This window comes from Delphinapterus leucas, chromosome 2 (assembly GCF_059928025.1).
Source record: "Delphinapterus leucas isolate spDelLeu-1000000601 "Yukka" chromosome 2, BTC_Dleu_Yukka2, whole genome shotgun sequence".
NCBI classification, from domain to species: Eukaryota; Metazoa; Chordata; class Mammalia; order Artiodactyla; family Monodontidae; genus Delphinapterus; species Delphinapterus leucas.
The window spans coordinates 153,860,242-153,879,309 of NC_143130.1; the positions used below are offsets into that span (position 1 = coordinate 153,860,242).

The 19,068-nt window shown below is 35.8% G+C and overlaps 1 protein-coding gene across 6 annotated transcripts in view; it reads left to right on the forward strand.

Annotated features, from left to right (window-relative positions):
* Positions 1–19,068, forward strand: part of YLPM1 (YLP motif containing 1) — a 66,447-nt gene that overhangs the window by 40,264 nt on the left and 7,115 nt on the right. For 4 of the 6 annotated variants that reach the window (XM_022576544.3, XM_089907959.1, XM_089907961.1 and 1 more), the window contains 12 exons: positions 858–1,278; positions 1,392–1,484; positions 2,687–2,882; positions 3,361–3,479; positions 4,386–4,540; positions 7,790–7,852; positions 8,137–8,256; positions 8,474–8,650; positions 8,738–8,821; positions 9,110–9,193; positions 11,492–11,572; positions 14,749–14,800. In XM_022576544.3, coding sequence (XP_022432252.2) covers positions 858–1,278; positions 1,392–1,484; positions 2,687–2,882; positions 3,361–3,479; positions 4,386–4,540; positions 7,790–7,852; positions 8,137–8,256; positions 8,474–8,650; positions 8,738–8,821; positions 9,110–9,193; positions 11,492–11,572; positions 14,749–14,800 — 1,645 coding nt within the window. The remainder of the gene's footprint in view (positions 1–857; positions 1,279–1,391; positions 1,485–2,686; positions 2,883–3,360; positions 3,480–4,385; positions 4,541–7,789; positions 7,853–8,136; positions 8,257–8,473; positions 8,651–8,737; positions 8,822–9,109; positions 9,194–11,491; positions 11,573–14,748; positions 14,801–19,068) is intronic. The other 2 variants (XM_022576545.3, XM_022576546.3) reach the window with 2 other exon arrangements.

Here is a 19,068-nt window from a genome sequence, read left to right on the forward strand (position 1 = left end):
CTACTTTCTGTCCCTATAGATTTGCCTTTTTGGGCATTTAATTTAAGTGGAATCATACAATATGTGGTCTTTTGTGTCTGGCTTCTTTCACTTAGCATAATGTTTTCAAGGTTCATCCATGTTATAGCATGAATCAGTACTTCATTTCTTTTTATTGCCAAGTAACAATCTATTGTATGGCTATACTATATTTTGTTTGTCCATTCACCAGTTGATGGACACTTGAGTTATCGAATAATGCTGTTGCGAATATTTGTGTGCAGGTCTTTGGAGGGGCATGTTTTTCTTGGTTAGAGACCTAGGAATGGAACTGCTGAATTATTTGGTAAATTGAAGTTTAACTTTTTGACAAATTGTTAGACCATTTTCCAAAGTGGAAATTTTACATTCTTACTAGCAGTCTAAGAGTCTTTGTGTTTCTCTACATCCTTGCCATCATTTGTTATTGTCTATTTTATCAATTATAGTCATTCTACTGGGTATGAAATGGTACCTCATTGTGGTTTTAATTTTCATTTCCCTCATGGCTAATGATGTGGAGTATATTTTCATGGGCTTATTGGCCATTCATATATCTTCTTTGGAAAAATATATACAAATCTTTTGCCTATATTTTTTTTGACTATTTGTCTTATAAGAGATTTTTAGATTCTGAATACAAGTCCATTATCAGATAGGTGATATGCACATATTTTCTCCCTAATGGTGTATTTTAAAGTACAAAAAATTTTGAATTTTGAGTAAGTTCAATATATCAAATTTTTCTTCTATGGATTGAGAACCAGATTTTAATTTCTACTGATATGTGAAAACATGATGGTATGCTCATTCGTTAAGCCATTTACTCTGTTCTCCAGCCTCCAGGGTCCTATAGACCACCCCCTCCTATGGGTAAACCACCAGGTTCAATTGTAAGACCCTCTGCTCCACCAGCAAGATCATCTGTTCCTGTGACCAGGCCGCCTATCCCAATACCGCCACCGCCACCCCCTCCTCCTCCGCCGCCACCTCCTCCTCCAGTGATAAAGCCACAGACTTCAGCTATGGAACAAGAACGCTGGGATGAAGATTCTTTCTATGGCCTCTGGGATACAAATGATGAACAAGGACTGAATTCGGAATTTAAACCTGAAGCTGCAACGATTCCATCTGCTCCAGTGTTACCACCCCCACCTGTTCACCCTTCCATCCCTCCTCCTGGCCCGGTGCCTATGGGTATGCCACCAATGTCCAAACCACCACCAGTGCAGCAGACTGTCGATTATGGCCATGGCCGAGGTGAGTGAAAGTGGCAAATTTGTATTTGGGATTCTAAAGGAATTGGTAGCTTCAGCTTTGGCTTCCTTAAGCTTCACTCTTACAGTGTTTTTATCCCTGATTTTGTTTACCAGACATATCCACTAATAAAGTTGAGCAGATACCCTATGGAGAAAGAATAACTCTGCGTCCAGATCCACTACCTGAAAGATCAACTTTTGAAACAGGTAGGAGTCCCAGAGAGATCAGTATTTTTAAACCTTTTAGGACCCAATTATCATATGATTTCCCTTTTGGTAAGGTTATCTGGGCCTCGCTTTTTTTTTTTTTCTTTCAGTGTTCAGAAATAAAGTTTTGTGTTTTTTTTTTAATTAATTAATTTATTTTTGGTTGCATTGGGTCTTCATTGCTGTGTGTGGGCTTTCTCTAGTTGTGGCGAGCAGGGGCTACTCTTCGTTGTGGTGCGCGGGCTTCTTATTGCATTGGCTTCTCTTGTTGCGGAGCACGGGCTCTAGTCACACGGGCTTCAGTAGCTGTGGCACGCAGGCTCAGTAGTTGTAGCTCATGAGCTCTAGAGCACAGGCTCAGTAGTCGTGGTGCACAGGCTTAGTTGCTGTGCGGCATGTGGGATCTTCCCGGACCAGGGCTCGAACCCGTGTCCCCTGCATTGGTGGGGAGATTCTTAACCACTGTGCCACCAGGGAATTCCCAGAAAGAAAGTTTTAATGGAACACAGACACACTCCCATTAGCTATTGTTTACAGCTGCTTTTATGCTAACAAACCAGAGCTGGGGTAGTTGCGACAAAGACTGTATGTCCTATAAAACATTTACCATCTGTCCCTTTACAGAAAAAGTTTGCTAATCCCTGTTCTAGACACTGGGAATTCAACAAGAGAAAAATAAAAGTTTCTGTGCTTGTGAAATTACATTCTAATGGGAAAACAAACAAAAAGAATAAATGAACAAGATCGTTTCAGACCTTTGAATGTATTATAAAGACAGTGAAACATTTGATGTGATGGATAGTGAAGGTGGTTAATTTAGACAGAGTGGTCAGAGGAGGCCCCTATGACAGTGAAGCTGAGAGCTGAATGACAAGGAGTCAACCATGAAGCATCTGCAAACTGACGGTCCCAGTCAGAGGGAACAGCAGGTGGTAGGTCTCAGGAACGGGAAAGTGTGGTTGCATCACAAAAAGATGGGGAAGGTGGTAGGAGGTGAGATCAGAGAGGGAACTAGGGTTAGGCAGGGGCCAGCTCACAGAAGGCCTCTTAGAATGTGGGCCTCCCTTTAATATAGCTAAAAGATTTATTTATAAGTTGAATTTAGGGCAACAATTTATGTTAGTTCTAAATTTAGATTTGTACATTTCTGCTTTTATTTCAGAAAAAAGGGATATAGTTCTTATTTTATATTGTTTTTATAGAGCATGTAGGCCAACGAGATCGTTATGATAGAGACAGAGATCGTGAGCCTTATTTTGATCGTCAAAGTAATGTCATGGCAGATCATCGAGATTTCAAAAGGGATCGGGAGACACATAGAGATCGAGACCGGGATCGTGGTGTTATTGACTATGACCGGGATCGATTTGACAGAGAACGCCGACCTCGAGATGATAGGTATGCTATGAGAAATATCTTTGCCGGGTGTGCAAATTACCATATACTTAAGTTCAGCAAATGTCAGTGTAGTTAAAGGAACTTTAGTAAATGATGTATTTTTCTCATGCATGTGTGTGTGTAATCTGGAGAGGGAAGAGTACCAGTTTTCAGGAAACTAGGTGGTTGAGTTTTGTGAGCTTGAATTCCAGAGAGTTAAATGGGAGCTGGAGATAGCCAGAAAGGAAAGGAAAGAGTATTGTTGACAAAGTTGTAGTCATTGCTTAATTAATAGGCAAACAATTTGTTTTTGCAATTTGTGAGTTCTGTGGATGTGTGTATCCAAGGCAGATCTAAATGGGAAAGCAAAATGAAAATATAAGTATTGACTATGTATAATAAGTACCCATAGAAAAAATTGGGCAGATAATGGTGTTGCATTATAAGAGACCTCCGTATGTTTTTCATTTACCAAAGCACTTCCTGTTAAACCTTCTAGGACTCAGTCATATCGAGACAAAAAAGACCATTCCTCATCCAGAAGAGGGGGATTTGATAGGCCATCCTATGATCGGAAGTCTGACCGACCAGCCTATGAAGGACCGTCCATGTTTGGAGGTAGATTAGTGCCTTGTTAACTATAAAGATGCTGAGAACTGAAAACAACATGAGATGCTTTCCATTGTAGTTATGGATTTAAACTTTCAGAGTAAAATGCACTCACAGATTTCTCAGAGGTGACAACGTTATCACCAAAAATAGCCATGTAATTGATGAAATAAAATGTAAATTGCTATTTTTACATTTTTAAAGAAATTTTGGAAGCTAGAAACAGAATCGCTTATAATCCCACCACCTACCATACTACAACTATTGTAATTTTGTATATTTCCTGTCATTCTCTCTTCACACACATATTAATGAAGTTGTAATCAAAGTATAAATACAGTTTCTTTGTTGTGCTTGTTCCCATTGATATTGTGTACTATATACATTTTTCCATACATAAACCTATTATATTAATGGCTCTATGATAGTCCATCAAGTGGATGAGATATATGATTCTTATTTTTGGACATTTAGGTTGCTTTTAGTTTTTCACTGTTACAAATTACACTTAAACTAGAAATTCACACCTACTTACACAAACAAGCTTTCCTAAGCTGATGACTTGTTCTCAATATTGTAAAGCAGAAGTTACATACAGACGGACTATAAATCACACTCAGGACTATTCAGGAGTACATGTTATTCTTCTGTGTTCTGTTAACTTTTTTCCTAAGTTTAATACAAACAAGGATGAATTCAGTATTTTTCAGAACATTCTTTTTGCCTGAAATCATACCTAAATCTTTTCATTTTCTTGATTTCAATAGATTTACATTATCTTAAACTATCTCTAATTAAGGATAAAAGTAGCCCCCAAATCACCATAAGTTATATTACCTTAGGAGGAGTGGAGAGAGTTAAAATTTTAAATAATTACTGTATAAATAGTAATTTGTTCAATTGCTGGAATCCTAGGAGAACGAAGAACTTACCCAGAGGAGCGAATGCCCCTGCCAGCTCCTTCACTAAGCCACCAGCCACCTCCAGCTCCGCGGGTTGAGAAGAAACCTGAATCTAAGAATGTGGATGATATTTTGAAACCACCTGGCCGAGAGAGCAGACCTGAGAGAGTAAGTCCTATGTAAATGACTAGTTTTCTTGCAAATTAGAAGCTGATAAGGAATCTTTTTAATATCCTGAACAGAATTTCTGTACTTTTCAGTGGCGTAGTATTTTTTTTAATTTTTAAGAAAATTTTATTTTATTAAAGTATAGTTGATTTGCAATGTTGTGTTAGTTTCTACTATATAGCAAAGTGATTCAGCTACACAGATGTATACATTCTTTTTCATTTTGGTTTAATCACAGGATATTGAATATATATAGTTCCCTGTGCTATACAGTAGGACCTTGTTGTTTATCCATTCTGTATATAATAATTTGCATGTGCTAATCCCAAACTCCCAGTCCATCCTCCCCCACCCTCCCCCTTGGCAACCACAAATCTGTTCTCTGTGTCTGTGAGTCTGTTTCTGTGTCGTAGTTAAGTTCATTTGTGCCGTACTTTAGATTCCACATATAAGTGATATCATGGTATTTGTCTTTCTCTTTCTGACCTACTTCACTTAGTGTGATAATCTCTAGGTCCATCCATGTTGCTGCAAATGGCATTATTTCATTCTTTTTATGGCTGAGTAGTATTCCATTGTGTATATGTACCACATCTTCTTTATCCATTCATCTGTTGATGGACATTTAGGTTGTTTCCACGTGTGACATAGTATTAATATCAGATTAAAGGCATCTTCAGATCATCATAAAATCTCATAAACTGCCTACCCTATAGAATCTAAGAAATTAGAGCTTAATTGCTTGGCAGAAAAAAATGTTGACAATTTTAGAAAATAATTCATAAGAACTCAATTAATTGCAATTTGAAGAAGGGAAAAGAGGATTTGGTTTTATGGTATGTGGAACTAAAAGAGGGAGAATTAGGAGACTTGATTAGTTTAGACCTATTTTCCTCCGTATGTATACATTCTTAAATTTATCTTATATTGCAAAATAATTAGATTCCATTTAAATAAAATGGTTCCGTTTAAATAAAACGGGAGATTTCCATCAGCAGTTTGACTCTGTATATGTATGTATGTCACTGTTTTAAAGTCTATTTCGTCTATTATTAGTATAGTTACTCCAGCTTTCCTGTGGCTGTTGATATATCATTTTCCATCCTTTTAATTTCAATCTATTTGTGTCTTTCAGTGACACAAATAAAGTATGTTTCCTATAGACAGCATATAGTTGGATCATGTTTTTTTATGCAATCTGATAATTTTTGCTTTTTAATTGGATTGTTTAAATCCATTCACGTGTAATGTTATTATTGATACAGATGGCTTAAGTTCCCTGGTGGTCTAGTGGTTGGGATTCTGCGCTTTGACTGCTGTGGCCCAAGTTCAATCCCTGGTCAGGGAACTGAGATCCCGGAAGCCACACAGTGCTGCCAAAAAAAAAAAAAAAAAAAAAAGGAAGATATAGATGGCTTAATTCCATTCTTGGATTGTTCAGTTGTATTGAAATACAATTGATTTTTTCGTACTGATTGTATATCCTTCAACATTGCTGAACTCATGTATTAGTTCTAATAGATTTTTAGTGGATTCCTTAGGATTTTTCCTATCTATAAGATCATGTAATCTGCAGATGGAGATGGTTTTACTTCTTACTTTACAATGTGTATGCCTTTTTTCTTTTTCTTGCCTCATTGCTCTGGCTAGACCTCCAGTACAGTGTTGAACAGATATGGTGAGAGTGGACATCCTTGTTTTATTCCTGATCTTAGAAAGAAAACTTTCAGTCTTTCACCATTAAGTACTATGTTAGTTGTGGGTTTTCATTAGATGTCCTTTATCAAGTTCAGGAGGTTCCCTTCCATTCCTAGTTTGTTGAATGGTTTTTTTGGTTTTTTTTTTGCGGTACGCGGGCCTCTCATCGTTGTGGCCTCTCCCGTTGCGGAGCACAGGCTCCGGACGCGCAGGCTCAGCGGCCATGGCTCACGGGCCCAGCCGCTCCGCGGCATGTGGGATCCTCCCGGACCGGGGCATGAACCCGCGTCCCCTGCATCCGCAGGCGGACTCTCAACCACTGCGCCACCAGGGAAGCCCCTGTTGAATGTTTTTATCATGAAAGGATGTTGGATTTTGTTAAATGCTTTTTCTGCGTTGAGATTTTTTTGTTTTTTATTGTATTGATATAATGTATTACATTAACTGATTTTCAGATATTAATTTGAATCTCTGGGATAAACCCTACTTGGTCATGTTGTGTACTTCTTTTTATATGTTGCTAGATTCAATATGGTAGTATTTTGTTGAAAATTTTTGTATCCATAATCCTAAGAGATATCTGTAATTTTCTTGTGATGTCTTTGTCCGGTTTTGGTATCAGATTATATGCTTGATTTGAAATGCTGGCCTCATAAAATAAGTTGGGAATTGTTCCTTCCTCTTCTGTTTTTTGGAAGAGTTTGTGAAGAGTTGGTATTCTTCTTTAAAGGTTTGTTAGCATTCAGTGAAGAAGCCATCTGGGCCTGGGCTTTTCTTTTTTGGCAGTTTTTTGACTACTAATTAAATCTCTTCACTTGTCATAGGTCTATTCAGGTTATCTATTTCTTCTTGAGTCAGTTTCAGTAGGCTGTGTCTTTCTAGGAATTTGTCCATTTCATTTATCTAATTCGTTGGTATACAGTTGTTCATAGTATTCCTTTATAACCCTTTTAAAATTTCTGTAACGTTGGCAGTCATGTCCCCTCTTTTTTTCTGATTCTAGTAATTTGAATTTTCTCTCTTTTTTCTTAGTCTAGCTAAAGGTTTGTCAATTTTGTTGCTCTTTTCAAAGAGCTAGCTTTTGGTTCCATTGATTTTTCTTTGTTTTTCGGTTCTCTATTTTATTAACTTCTGGTCTAATATTACTATTTCCTTCCTTCTGCTTGCTTTCGGTTTAGATTGTTCTTCCACTGTCTTATGTTGTGTCTTCATTTTTGTTTATCTCAAAGTATTTTCTGATTTTTCTTTTTTTGATTTTTTTTTGTTTTTTTTTGTTTTTGATTTTTCTTTTGACTTCTTCTTTGACCCACTGGTTATTTAGGAGTATGATGTTTACTTTCTACATACTTGTGAATTTCCTAAATTTTTAATTTTACTCCACTGTGGTCAGAGACATGCTTTGTATTATTCCTATGCTCTCAAATGTATTAAGGTTTGTTTCATGGCCTATCATATGGTCTGTCCTGGAGAATGATAGGTCATTGTTAACTCTAAGATCTCACTGTGAAATAAAATCTTCTCTGGGTGACTTTTTTTTTCATTGTGTTTCAGATTGTTGTTATAATGAGAGGATTGCCTGGCAGTGGAAAGACACATGTTGCAAAACTTATTCGAGTGAGTATGGGAAAGTGAAAGAATCAGTTGCTTTTGTTAGCCACTTGCCTTCTTAGCAAGTAATATGATATTGATACAGATATTTGCCATTTGATCCATTCTAGTTGGCCCATCTGGTAGATGCTATATCGTAAATTTTGATCTGCTTAGGCAGATGCTTTGCCCCTGCTTGATTTGAAACTAAAAGAAGATTGCGTGGTATTTAGCCACAGGAAAAACTTTGTGCACATTTATTAACTTATTCCATAAATTCTCTTTAACTTTCTTGAATATATGATTCTCAGGATAAGGAGGTAGAATTTGGAGGACCTGCACCCAGAGTTCTAAGCCTGGATGATTACTTCATCGCTGAAGTGGAAAAAGAAGAAAAAGATCCAGATTCTGGAAAGAAAGTGAAAAAAAAGGTATGGTATATTCCTTTCAGATTACATCCTGATTCATAAATAGCATTGAAAGGAAAACATGTTCAGAGAGAAATGTGGCTTTTTTGAACACAAACTTTAGTACTCAGGTGTGAAGGAAAGACTAGAAAGTTGTCATGTCTCCAAATGCTAACGAGGGAAGAGATTTAAGATGATTCTTTGCTTTTGCTAACTCCATATCTCTTTGGGGGGATCTTAGGTAATGGAATATGAATATGAAGCTGAGATGGAGGAAACCTACCGCACCAGCATGTTCAAAACTTTCAAAAAGACTCTGGATGATGGCTTTTTCCCTTTCATCATCCTGGATGCCATCAATGACAGAGTTAGACATTTTGACCAGTTTTGGAGTGCAGCAAAAACCAAAGGATTTGAGGTATAGATTTAAAAGAACTTTAGAGTACTTTATGTTATCATGTAAGTGCTGCATTTGTTTGCCTAATCATTATTCATTCTTTCTTAGGTATATTTGGCTGAAATGAGTGCAGATAACCAGACTTGTAGCAAGAGGAATATTCATGGAAGAAAGCTTAAAGAAATAAATAAGGTGATTTTTTTGAAGCACAGAGGGTGTAATATTCTAAACTTCATTTTGCCTGTTTCATCACTGTTGTCTGGAAATTCTTATTTATCCCCTTTACTTTCAAAATATATTTTCTACCTGCTTTAGTAAATGTTTCTTACCCTTTGTATCTAAGGGTATGAGGTGTCCTAGCTCTTCCTGGAACTAGCCTGTTAGACTTCATAGTATTAGTTAAATTTGTCTTGGATATTCTCTTGGTCTTTCTTTGAGTAGTTTCCAGGGATAACGTGACCTCCTGAATCTCTCAATTAGATGGCCGATCACTGGGAAACGGCACCTCGTCATATGATGCGTCTGGACATTCGTTCTTTGCTGCAGGATGCTGCTATTGAAGAGGTGAGCGTCCTTTGGCTCGAGAGCAGTGCAAAAGCGACCTCTTTTTCCGCCTTTTTTTATTTTGAAAAAAATTTAAATTACAGAAAATTGCACGTATAGTATTGCATTGGCCAGAAAGTTCGTTTGGGTTTTTCCATAATGGAAAACCCTAACAAACGATTTGGGCAACCCAATATAAGAACACCTGCATGACTTTCGTTGAGATTCACCAATTGTTAATATTTCGTCTCATTTTTCTTTACTTAGATTTCTTCTTCCTCTTCTTCTTGTTACTACTACTACTGCTACTTCTACTAGTACTACTACTATTCCTCTTACTGTGGAACCATTTGAGAGTTAAAATGCAGACCTCATAAACCCTTTAGCCCTAAATATTTCCATAGATATCTCCCAAGAATAAGGGCATTCTCTTACAAAACTGGAAGACTCAATTATCAAATTTAAGAAATTTAACATTGATAAGGTACTATATTAGGTAATATAAATTTCCTGAATTCTTTCATATACAGTCCATATTCATATTTCACCAGTTGTTCCCATACTGTGCTTTATAAGAATTTCTTAAAATCCAGGATCCAGTCCTTTAATACAAAAAATGGTTTCTCAGCTATGTCATTGTCATGAAAGACAAAAAATTTTTGAAGAGTATAGGCCACTTAGCTGTTTTGTAGAATGCCCCTCAATTTGGGTTTGTCATGATTAGCTTTAGGTTAAACATTAGCAGGAATGCTACATAAGTGACACTGTGTTCTCACTGCATCATATCAGGGGTCATGTGATGTCGTCTTCCTTCATTATTGGTGATTTAAGTGTTGATCACTTGGTTCAGGTGATATTCATCAAATTTTTCTGTGTTTTTCTCTTCCTAATAAGTAATCTGTAGGAAGATACTTTGAAACTGTTAATATCCTGTTCCCCAACAGATTTTCACAGATTGCGAATTCTTGTCTAAATCAATTACTAGTTTGAAATAAATAAATCTTTATTATGGAAAAGGAGAGATTTTTCTCTTTTAATCAGTTATATACTTCTGTTTCATTTGACCTCTTCCTGTGAATGAGAGTTACCTGTACTCAATGTTGTCACTGTATTTTTATGTGTTTTTACCTCCCATGCCACTCCTCATCCCATTTCCTCTGGCTTCTGCCCCAGCCATTCTCTAGAGACTCTCTCACCAAAGATTTCCATGGCAATGGACAATTCTCACTTCTCTTGCTTAATTTTGCAGCCACATATGACATGGTTGACCATGTCCACCTTCTTGAAACCATTTTTCTCTTGGCTTCTGTGAGTCTACCTTCTCCTGGTTTTCCTCTTGCATCTCTGGCCATCCCTTTTCAGTCTCCTTTGCTGGCTTCTCTTGCTACCCAGTCCTTAAATGCTGGAGTTCTTTAGGGCTCTATCCTAGGCTCTATATTCAATCTGCACATTCTGTATCGATAATCAGGCTTTTTGGTACCTTGGATTGCCACTTCTATGCCCTTAATATTAAATTGTAAAGGCTGGAATGAATTTCATCAATATCTTAACAGTAATTATATCTGTGTAGAGGGGTTATGGGTGATTTTTATAATTCTACCATTATTTTCCAAATTCTCTACCAAAAAATATGTATTATCTTAGTACACCTCAGACTCAACCTATTCAATATGTAATTCATCCAAACCTGTTCCTCTTCTCACATTCTCTATTTTAGTAATTAGATCCATCAGTCCACTTGGTTGCTGAAACCCTGACTCTCTACTCTCCATTATCTTTGACTCTTTACTTTCCCCTTGTACCAGTGTTTGATTCTATCCCTCCACCATGTAGTCAGTCTACAAGTTTTGTCAGTTTTACCTTATAAATACTTCTCTAATTTATCTACTCTCTATTTGTATTGCTGCTCTTCTGGGCCAAGCTATTATCATCTGACTTTTCACTATACCCTTTCTTCCATTTTGAAATTTGAATCATACCTGTTTTACTTTATTGAAAAAATACTTGCTAAAGGTTTTAAAAAGAAATCCTAGTAATCCATTGTCATTCAAAACAGATAACCATCAATTTAGATCATTATACACAACTTCATAGAGAATTACAAAGATGGATATCCCAGGAAAATGAAAAGCAGGAATATCACCCTGTCTGTCAGTTCTGTTTCAAAGTTTAGGGTGTTAGAAATTACTTAGCATGTAACAGCAAGTCTGTGTGTCTTGCTCTGGGTAACTGTGCTCATTTCATATCTCATTGAGGGACTCAACATTTTCCTAAATGTTAACTCAAGTCTTTTTGTGTGTGATTATTGTGGTATTGTAGGTGGAGATGGAAGATTTTGATGCAAATATTGAAGAACAGAAGGATGAAAAGAAAGATGCAGAGGAAGAGGAAAGCGAACTGGTAGGAGACAGAACAACCACTTTGAACAAAGTGTCTCTTTATTAAAATTCTTAAGGGTTTAAATTCAGCTCTGTGATCAGATGACTATTGTTGATATTGCACCTTAATGGTAAAAGTTTCCATAATCATCTTCAAGGAGACTTTTGGATACTTTTTGTTTTTCCCCTGACCAAAGGAAAAGAACCCTCTACTGTGTTGTTACAAGAAAATTTTTAGAATGCTAAGAAACTTACCCTTGTACTCACTCATCTATTTGTGGGTGGCTCTAGGGGAATACACTTTTTAAGAAAATCGATTACATTTGAAAGGGTATTCTTACATTCCAGCAGATACGTGGTACAGCCTACCCAATGTATGCATAATTGTCTCTTCTTCGCTATCAGAGCTCAAAATTGATTTTCTATAAACTGAGGCAGAAGAACTTATTGAATGAGGAGGCAGAGGGTTGCCACTGACTGCTGGATTTGTTCTTCCGCATTTTATCCTATTAAGTGATGGGGAAAATGATTTGACTGTGTAGGCAATGCATTTTGCTTAGGCTGATTAAAGGCTTACGTAGTGCGAATTCAAAGATCCCGTGTACCTACTGTAAATGCTTTTGATCACACCTCTGTAGTGATGTCTGCCTTTACCCTGTCATTCAAGAATATGCGACCTATAGACTTACGTTATTTTCAGTGTTTGCTAATGGGGTACAGAGATTAGCAGTGCCTTGGAATAGTGTTGCTTTTTAAATTCAAAATATTATTTGTTTTATTTAATACTTCAGCCCTTGCTAAAGCTGCTTTTCATATTCTTCTGAAAATGTGCAAAGCGAGAACCCTGATTCCTAACCCCTAGAGAATATATTCTCTCTAAGGAGTGGTCCCATCAACCCATGTGTGTTATAGAGGACTCTGAATAGAAACTGTGTGTTTGCATAGAGATGGTGTCAATCTCTACATTCCTAGATTTCATATGTGGATTAAAAAATAAGCTTTAAAGTTAATGGCATTTGAGTCTCCTATGTTTTTTTCTTTAAACAAAGTATTTTTATTAATTAGGTTGTATTTTGACATACATGATCTAAGATGTAGGCAGGAAATTCACTTAAAGGTCCACGCTGTCCTGGAATATGGCTAATGACCAGTTTAGCTACTTGCAGCGTGTGTACTAGCAATCGATCATGTGAGAAGTCTCTAATGTTAGCTTTCTGAAGCTCTGTCTTCCTTTTGTGGAGATTTCCGTTCAGCATATGGTTCATAACATCTGACTTGCTTAGGTGTAGGTCAAAACTTGGAACTTTTAATTGAATGTACTATTATTTTTAAAAGTGAAACACATTGTAATACTATATTTTTTCATCAGAAACATGGCAATGAAGCCTTAGAATTCTACCCTGCTGAACTATCTCTTTTATTTCCAAGTAGCCTAATATTTCAAACAGTGAGAAAATGATTTTAAGTTTTAAGGAAGAAAAAGGTGGTTCCAGCAGGGGGAAATTAATGTACTCATTTTGCTTATCTTTATGTTATAAACCTTCTCTTAACCTTTTTTCAAAATGCAGAATCGAGATCTTCTACTATTGGGTTCTATTCCAAGAGTAAAAGATTCTTGGAGAATTGACCCTTGGAAAGGGTTAAGAGCAAGTCTTGTGTCATTCAGACCATTTTAATGGAATTTTCACTGAACTTTACATTTTCTACTCTGTACTGATTACTATAGCTGGGTGAAATCCAAACTTTTCTTGGTTAAGAGACTCCTTTGGGGGGATCATTGGTATGATATTTTGTCTTCTTTAGTGCTTCAGTGAACCTCATAGATCTGACTCAGAATTTATAAATATATTATTCTAGTGATGTTTAAGGTTTTCAGATGAGTTTTTGAGATACAACTGTACAAATTCCATCAGTACTAAACTTTTAGCACCATCATTTCAGCCTTTGTCTTGGTTTGTTCTAAACATGTATTTGGAAAGGATGGTATAATTTATAATCTGAAATACTACCTAATTAGTTGAAATTGAATTATTAGTCTGGCTTAAAGACTAGAAATGTATAAAACGTGTAGATTTCCTGGAAGAATGATGATGCTCTAGTACACTCTTACACAGAAGCTATTGTCATGAAATGTTCAACATACTTTCCAGCTTTACCTGTGTGTCAGTCTATTCTATGAACTCGAACATTCCCAATAGTAGAAAGATATATGGATTCTTAAAAGAAGATGCTGACACCTTTGATGAATCTGTCCTATATAATAAGTCCTAACCTAATATTAAAGTTCTGTATGTTAAGACCTAATAGAGAACAGAGTCCAAATGAAGGAAAGGGGGAATCAGTGAATTATGTGGAAAAAGCATACACTTGCTAGGTGAATAAACTGAAAGGCTTACTACATAGCTAAATAGGTACATTGTGAAATTTGAAAATCTTATGTAGGGCTTCGTTTGAAATAAACCACCCAGTTATTTTATTAAATAAGATATAAATTGCCTGTGGAGATTTCTGGGTTTTCATATAATAGAAAGATGTAATTTTTTAAAAGACATCAGAAATAATAATCTAGTTTCCAGCTGATGAAAAAGTAATGCTCTGAAATTGATTCAGTAAAATTAGTCTTTGTAAGATCTAACTGGTAAATGGATTGAGTCATTTTAAAATGAAGTTGAACTTCATAATTGTGTTCAGTGATACCAAGTTTTCTCCCTTCTTTTGAGTATCTAAAAGTACACTGGAATATAAAGTAACTGTCTTGAAGAACACTCTTTGGACCTCATGGCTACTATCACTTGATAATAGCAGTTGTATTTAGAAAATAACCTAGCTAGTGTTATAAATTCTCTGCTACTCTGAATAATATTAATTGAGCACAGTAACTACCATACATTCTTACCATATTGGCTATATAGCTGTTGTTCAGACTACAGTTGTGTGTCCTGAACTGTAGTTGCCGCCAAGCGCCTTCATGATACCACTCTAAAGTGACTATTCTGAAATCTGGGCAGTGAAGTTTGGTGAATTTGGTAATTCAGTTTCTTCAAAGATAATGAGACTGTGTTTTCCCTCAGGATATATTTATAAATAGTGAGTGGAAACTGAATCCATTCCCAGTTTTAATGCTTTTCCAATTCAAAAGTGATGTGCATGTATGTGTCTCTTTCTAACCCTTCGAGCTTCTCTCTGTGTACGATTTAGGGTTACATTCCGAAAAGCAAATGGGAGATGGACACATCTGAGGCAAAGCTAGGTGGGTATTTCCTTTTTCCTGTTTTTATATGTGATACCTGATGGTAATGGTCATAGATCTTTCTGCTATAAGAAGAACAAATTTCCCAAAGTTTCTGCTTAAATGAAGATTTTTGGCCTACCTTACATCCTCAGTCTGTTTTGTTGGCTTTCATTTATGTCTTGTGACAGAGTGAAAGAAGAGTATTTTAAAAGAACTACCTTCGGTACCACTTAAAGTTTTTAAAGTAAATGGAAATATGTGATAAATTTAGTAATAAAACACTGTCACTTCTAAAATCCATTCATTTATATTAATCAGAAATGTTGGTGTAGGTGAGGTTTCTACTTTTTTAAAAAAAATATTTAACTGCAGTCCAAAGTTGAACCTGATTATGAATACTTTGGGTAATAGTGGTAGTAATAATAATAAATATTGAAGTTTAAAAATTAATTAAAAGGCAGTTATTTTCCTTGTATAATAAATTAGAGTTTCTGAGTTGGGGAGGTAGATATATAATTCAGGTCTTTGAGGAGCCCGCTTTGTAAGATTCCGTTTAAATTTTCCTCCAGCTTGTCTTTAGTGCCAGATTACAAGGTAGACTGGTGAAAATTGTCTAAATCAAAAATTGGAGTTGCTTAACATGGGGTTCTTTGTCAAGCAGAAAATCATACATACCCAATGGATTTTACCCCAATATTTCACGGTAATATTGCAGAACAATTTTTTTTTTTACCTCACCTAAAGAGAACCATTTAACATGTTGATTAAGATGTATTAGTAAATAATTTAAGATAATGGTATAAGATTTTTTGAAAAGATGGACCTTACTAATATATGAAGTATGACTATTGGTCTCTGCATTTCTCCTCCTGGAATTATGCTGGAACTCCAAAGCTGAAGTAACCATAGAAATATATCTTAAATTTATAGAACAGATTTGAGTCATTTAGCTACTTCACTGTTTGGGGCATATTATCTGTGTTTCTGACATCAGATGGATGCACTTTACACACAATTGCATAGGCTATGCTTTTTATTTTGCCCAGCTGATCACGTGAGCCATTGATGACGACCAGGTCCTATGTGAAAAGATAATTCCGTAAACTGTAGTATTACCATATTGTTGCGATAGGTGCTTTGTTGCAAAGTCTAGGATTTTTTTCTAGTGTATGGCATGTGAAAATGATATGTGGTTTCTGACATATTCTTGCATTCGTCCTCCCTCTGTGGGAAATCTTAATAATAAACCATCTCCTTCCCTAAACTTTTAAAGTATTCATAAGTGTTTAAATGCCATTAAATATGTAGGAAAATAACAATCACAAGTTACTTTTTTAATAATAATGCTAGATATGTTTATTAGATATGTTTATTTTAAGATTAGATTAAATCTGAAGTTCTGTACTTATATAATAACCTATAAGACTATAAGATCATTTCCCTATTTTCTGGTTCTCTAAGTAGTGATTATCTTTTGAGGCAAAGAGAAATGGTAATTAAAGAGACAAGGGGATTGTAAAATATTTTAGCTAAGCATATAATCTTTAGAGGCCTTATGTAATATATTATCTAGGATAATGCTTTTTTTTTTAACTTGAGCTAGTCCACTTTCTATTTTCCTTTCTAATTTCTAAAGAGAAAGGAAAATGGAATTTAGTTATGATTATTCAAGATAATATGACATTAATCTTGGTATCAATTTCTGGAAAAAATTCTGGCCTATCTACTATTTGCTTCTCAGAAAATACATTTTATATAAATTCAGTCCATTTTAAAGGCAGAATGTTAGACGGTGATCCAGAAATAGAACTGTTAAATAAACCATTTCAATTAAAGGCACTGAAGATCTAGTAATGAATCTAGGAAATAAATTCTTACATGTTTGCAGTTGGGTTTTTGTTTGTGACAGTGATGTTTCGTATAATGACTTGCCTCTTGCACCACTGTGTTATCTTGAGAGCTATATCATCTTTAGAGAAAGGCAGGTGGAGTGTGAGCATTCCTGAAAGTGCTTGCTTCTTTGAGATTGGCCCATGGAGCCAATTGAGAAAAAGAAGAAGAGCCTGAAACATGAGGCTCTTTATTTGAGAATTAGCCTATTTATGTTGCCTTCCTGTCATAGCAAATTCAGTAGATTTGATTAGCAGGTACAATTTATTTTTCTGAGTATTTTACCAACATTTCTTAAATTACTCTTGGTAACATGATTATGCTGGGTGGAAACATACTAAGCTTTAGCAGTGTCATACGTTGAGCTAGACAAGCTGAATCTGTAACTGAGGAATTTTGATTTACAAATGAGTCTGCCAGTGAGAAAATACTTACCTATAATCTTTCAAAGAGCTGTTAAATCTCATTGTAGAGTCTCGATCTGTGTTCATTAAGTACAGTATACAGTTCAGCCTATGTGTGAGTGTTAAATTGGAAGTGGTGTAATTTTAGAAAAATTCAGAACTGGCCTGAGCTTCATCTGGCATGGGTGTCATGGAGTTGTTGAAGACTGCCTGTGGCCCACCTTCAGTAGCACCTGAATGGCTCCTTTCCAGCTGGGACACAGGCACCCTAATGCAAGGGTGGGTGTTACATGCCACATCAAATGCTGGGATTCAGCATTCAAGCTACTTAAATTCCACTGACATGATTTTGGTTTCTCAAACTGAAAAACCAAAAGAATATTTGAGACTGTTGTCATCCTAATTTAGGCTTCTTCATATCGAGTACTTTTGCTTTTCTCATCTCAGTGTCATTTGTCTCTGCTTATGAGTTATTGTGTACTGGCCTTCTACATGTCAGGCGGTTTCATCTCTTCACAGTTGGAATGCAATTATTATTTGTATAGGCACGTAACCCTTGTGTGTTCACTGTGATCAAATTTTCAGAAATATCATTTATGTTTAGAAAATATATAGATATATCTAAAATTTTTTTTCTGTTGTGCTGTAATAATATATACTGTTTTGAAGATGTGGTAAAATTCTGTGACCTGCCAAGTTGGATATTTATACTTTCATCTTCATCTTAAAACTTCACCTTTTGAAATTCAAACCTCTGAAAATCATTAGTATGAGTGTGTTGGACACCAGTCGTCTTCTGTAACTAACAAATACCCCAGATTCCTCTTCCTTCACCTTATGCCATACATCTGTGTGTTTGGGTTTCCAGGATGCCATGTGGAAGAGGTATGAACCTTTCTTCAGCCCCAAGAAGGAAACTTTAAACATGTTGTGCACAATAAAATTTCAAATTAAACATTAAAAACAAGGGTGTTCAGACTAGAAATACATGCTCTTCTGAACTTCCATGTTGCAAATATGGGACTCCTGGTGTGTAACTCCTGTCATACACCCAGTGTATGAGGAAAAGTTCTTGCAGTTTTCTCACTGCCCTTCTGTATTGCTGCCTGGCCATGTTCTATTCTTAGAGTTGAAATACGAAATTTTCCTTTGAAGTATGTTAATGTGGAAGTTGATCTTATTAAGTTTGGAAATCCTTTGAGGTTTATTCAATAAGTGTATTGGAGCTGCTTACTCTTCTGCTAATACTGTACACTGTTGAACTGAGAACAGTTTTACTGTTTGTGGGACTTTGTTGGTTTTCTAATACCATATTTTATGTCCCTGTGCAATCAAGGTGTCACTTCTTTAAGATCTTGTATAATATGGCCTGTCATATACATGTAGGTTAGAGCCATTTGGTAAGCATGTGATTTACAGAGGAGATTAGAAGACTGTTTCTGTTGAACTCAATCCGTGTTAAAAATTTTCCAAAGTGATATGATAAAAATTTCTTGGGTTTTGTAAAGTGTTGTAGTTTGCCTTGCTGATATTTCAATAATATTGCTTTTATGGGGGGAGGAACGTAGGAAATAAAAGCTTTGCCAAGTATGCAATATCTTCCTGGTTTTTGAGGCCTGTATGGTATGCACAGTTAGTTGTGTGTATAACTTTTACATTTGAAGCATAAACTCACCTTCCCTCCTGCTTCCATTGTGCTTTTCTTTTCATGTCAAGTTCTCTCCACCTTGATGCCTAAAAGGTTTCTATTATATATACACTCTGCACCCTTTATGGACTTAAATGAAGTGTGGTTATTGTGTGTTTCTGAAGTGTTTAGGTTTTCCTTTATTGGTCTACATAATAATAGTGTGTTTATAACTGCAGATGATCCAAAAATTTAGTGCTTCAATGTAGTGCATATATATGTATATATAATATATATATATTATATATATGTATATGTATAACTCATAATATTTCACATGTAGAATTCAAAATCAGAATTAACCA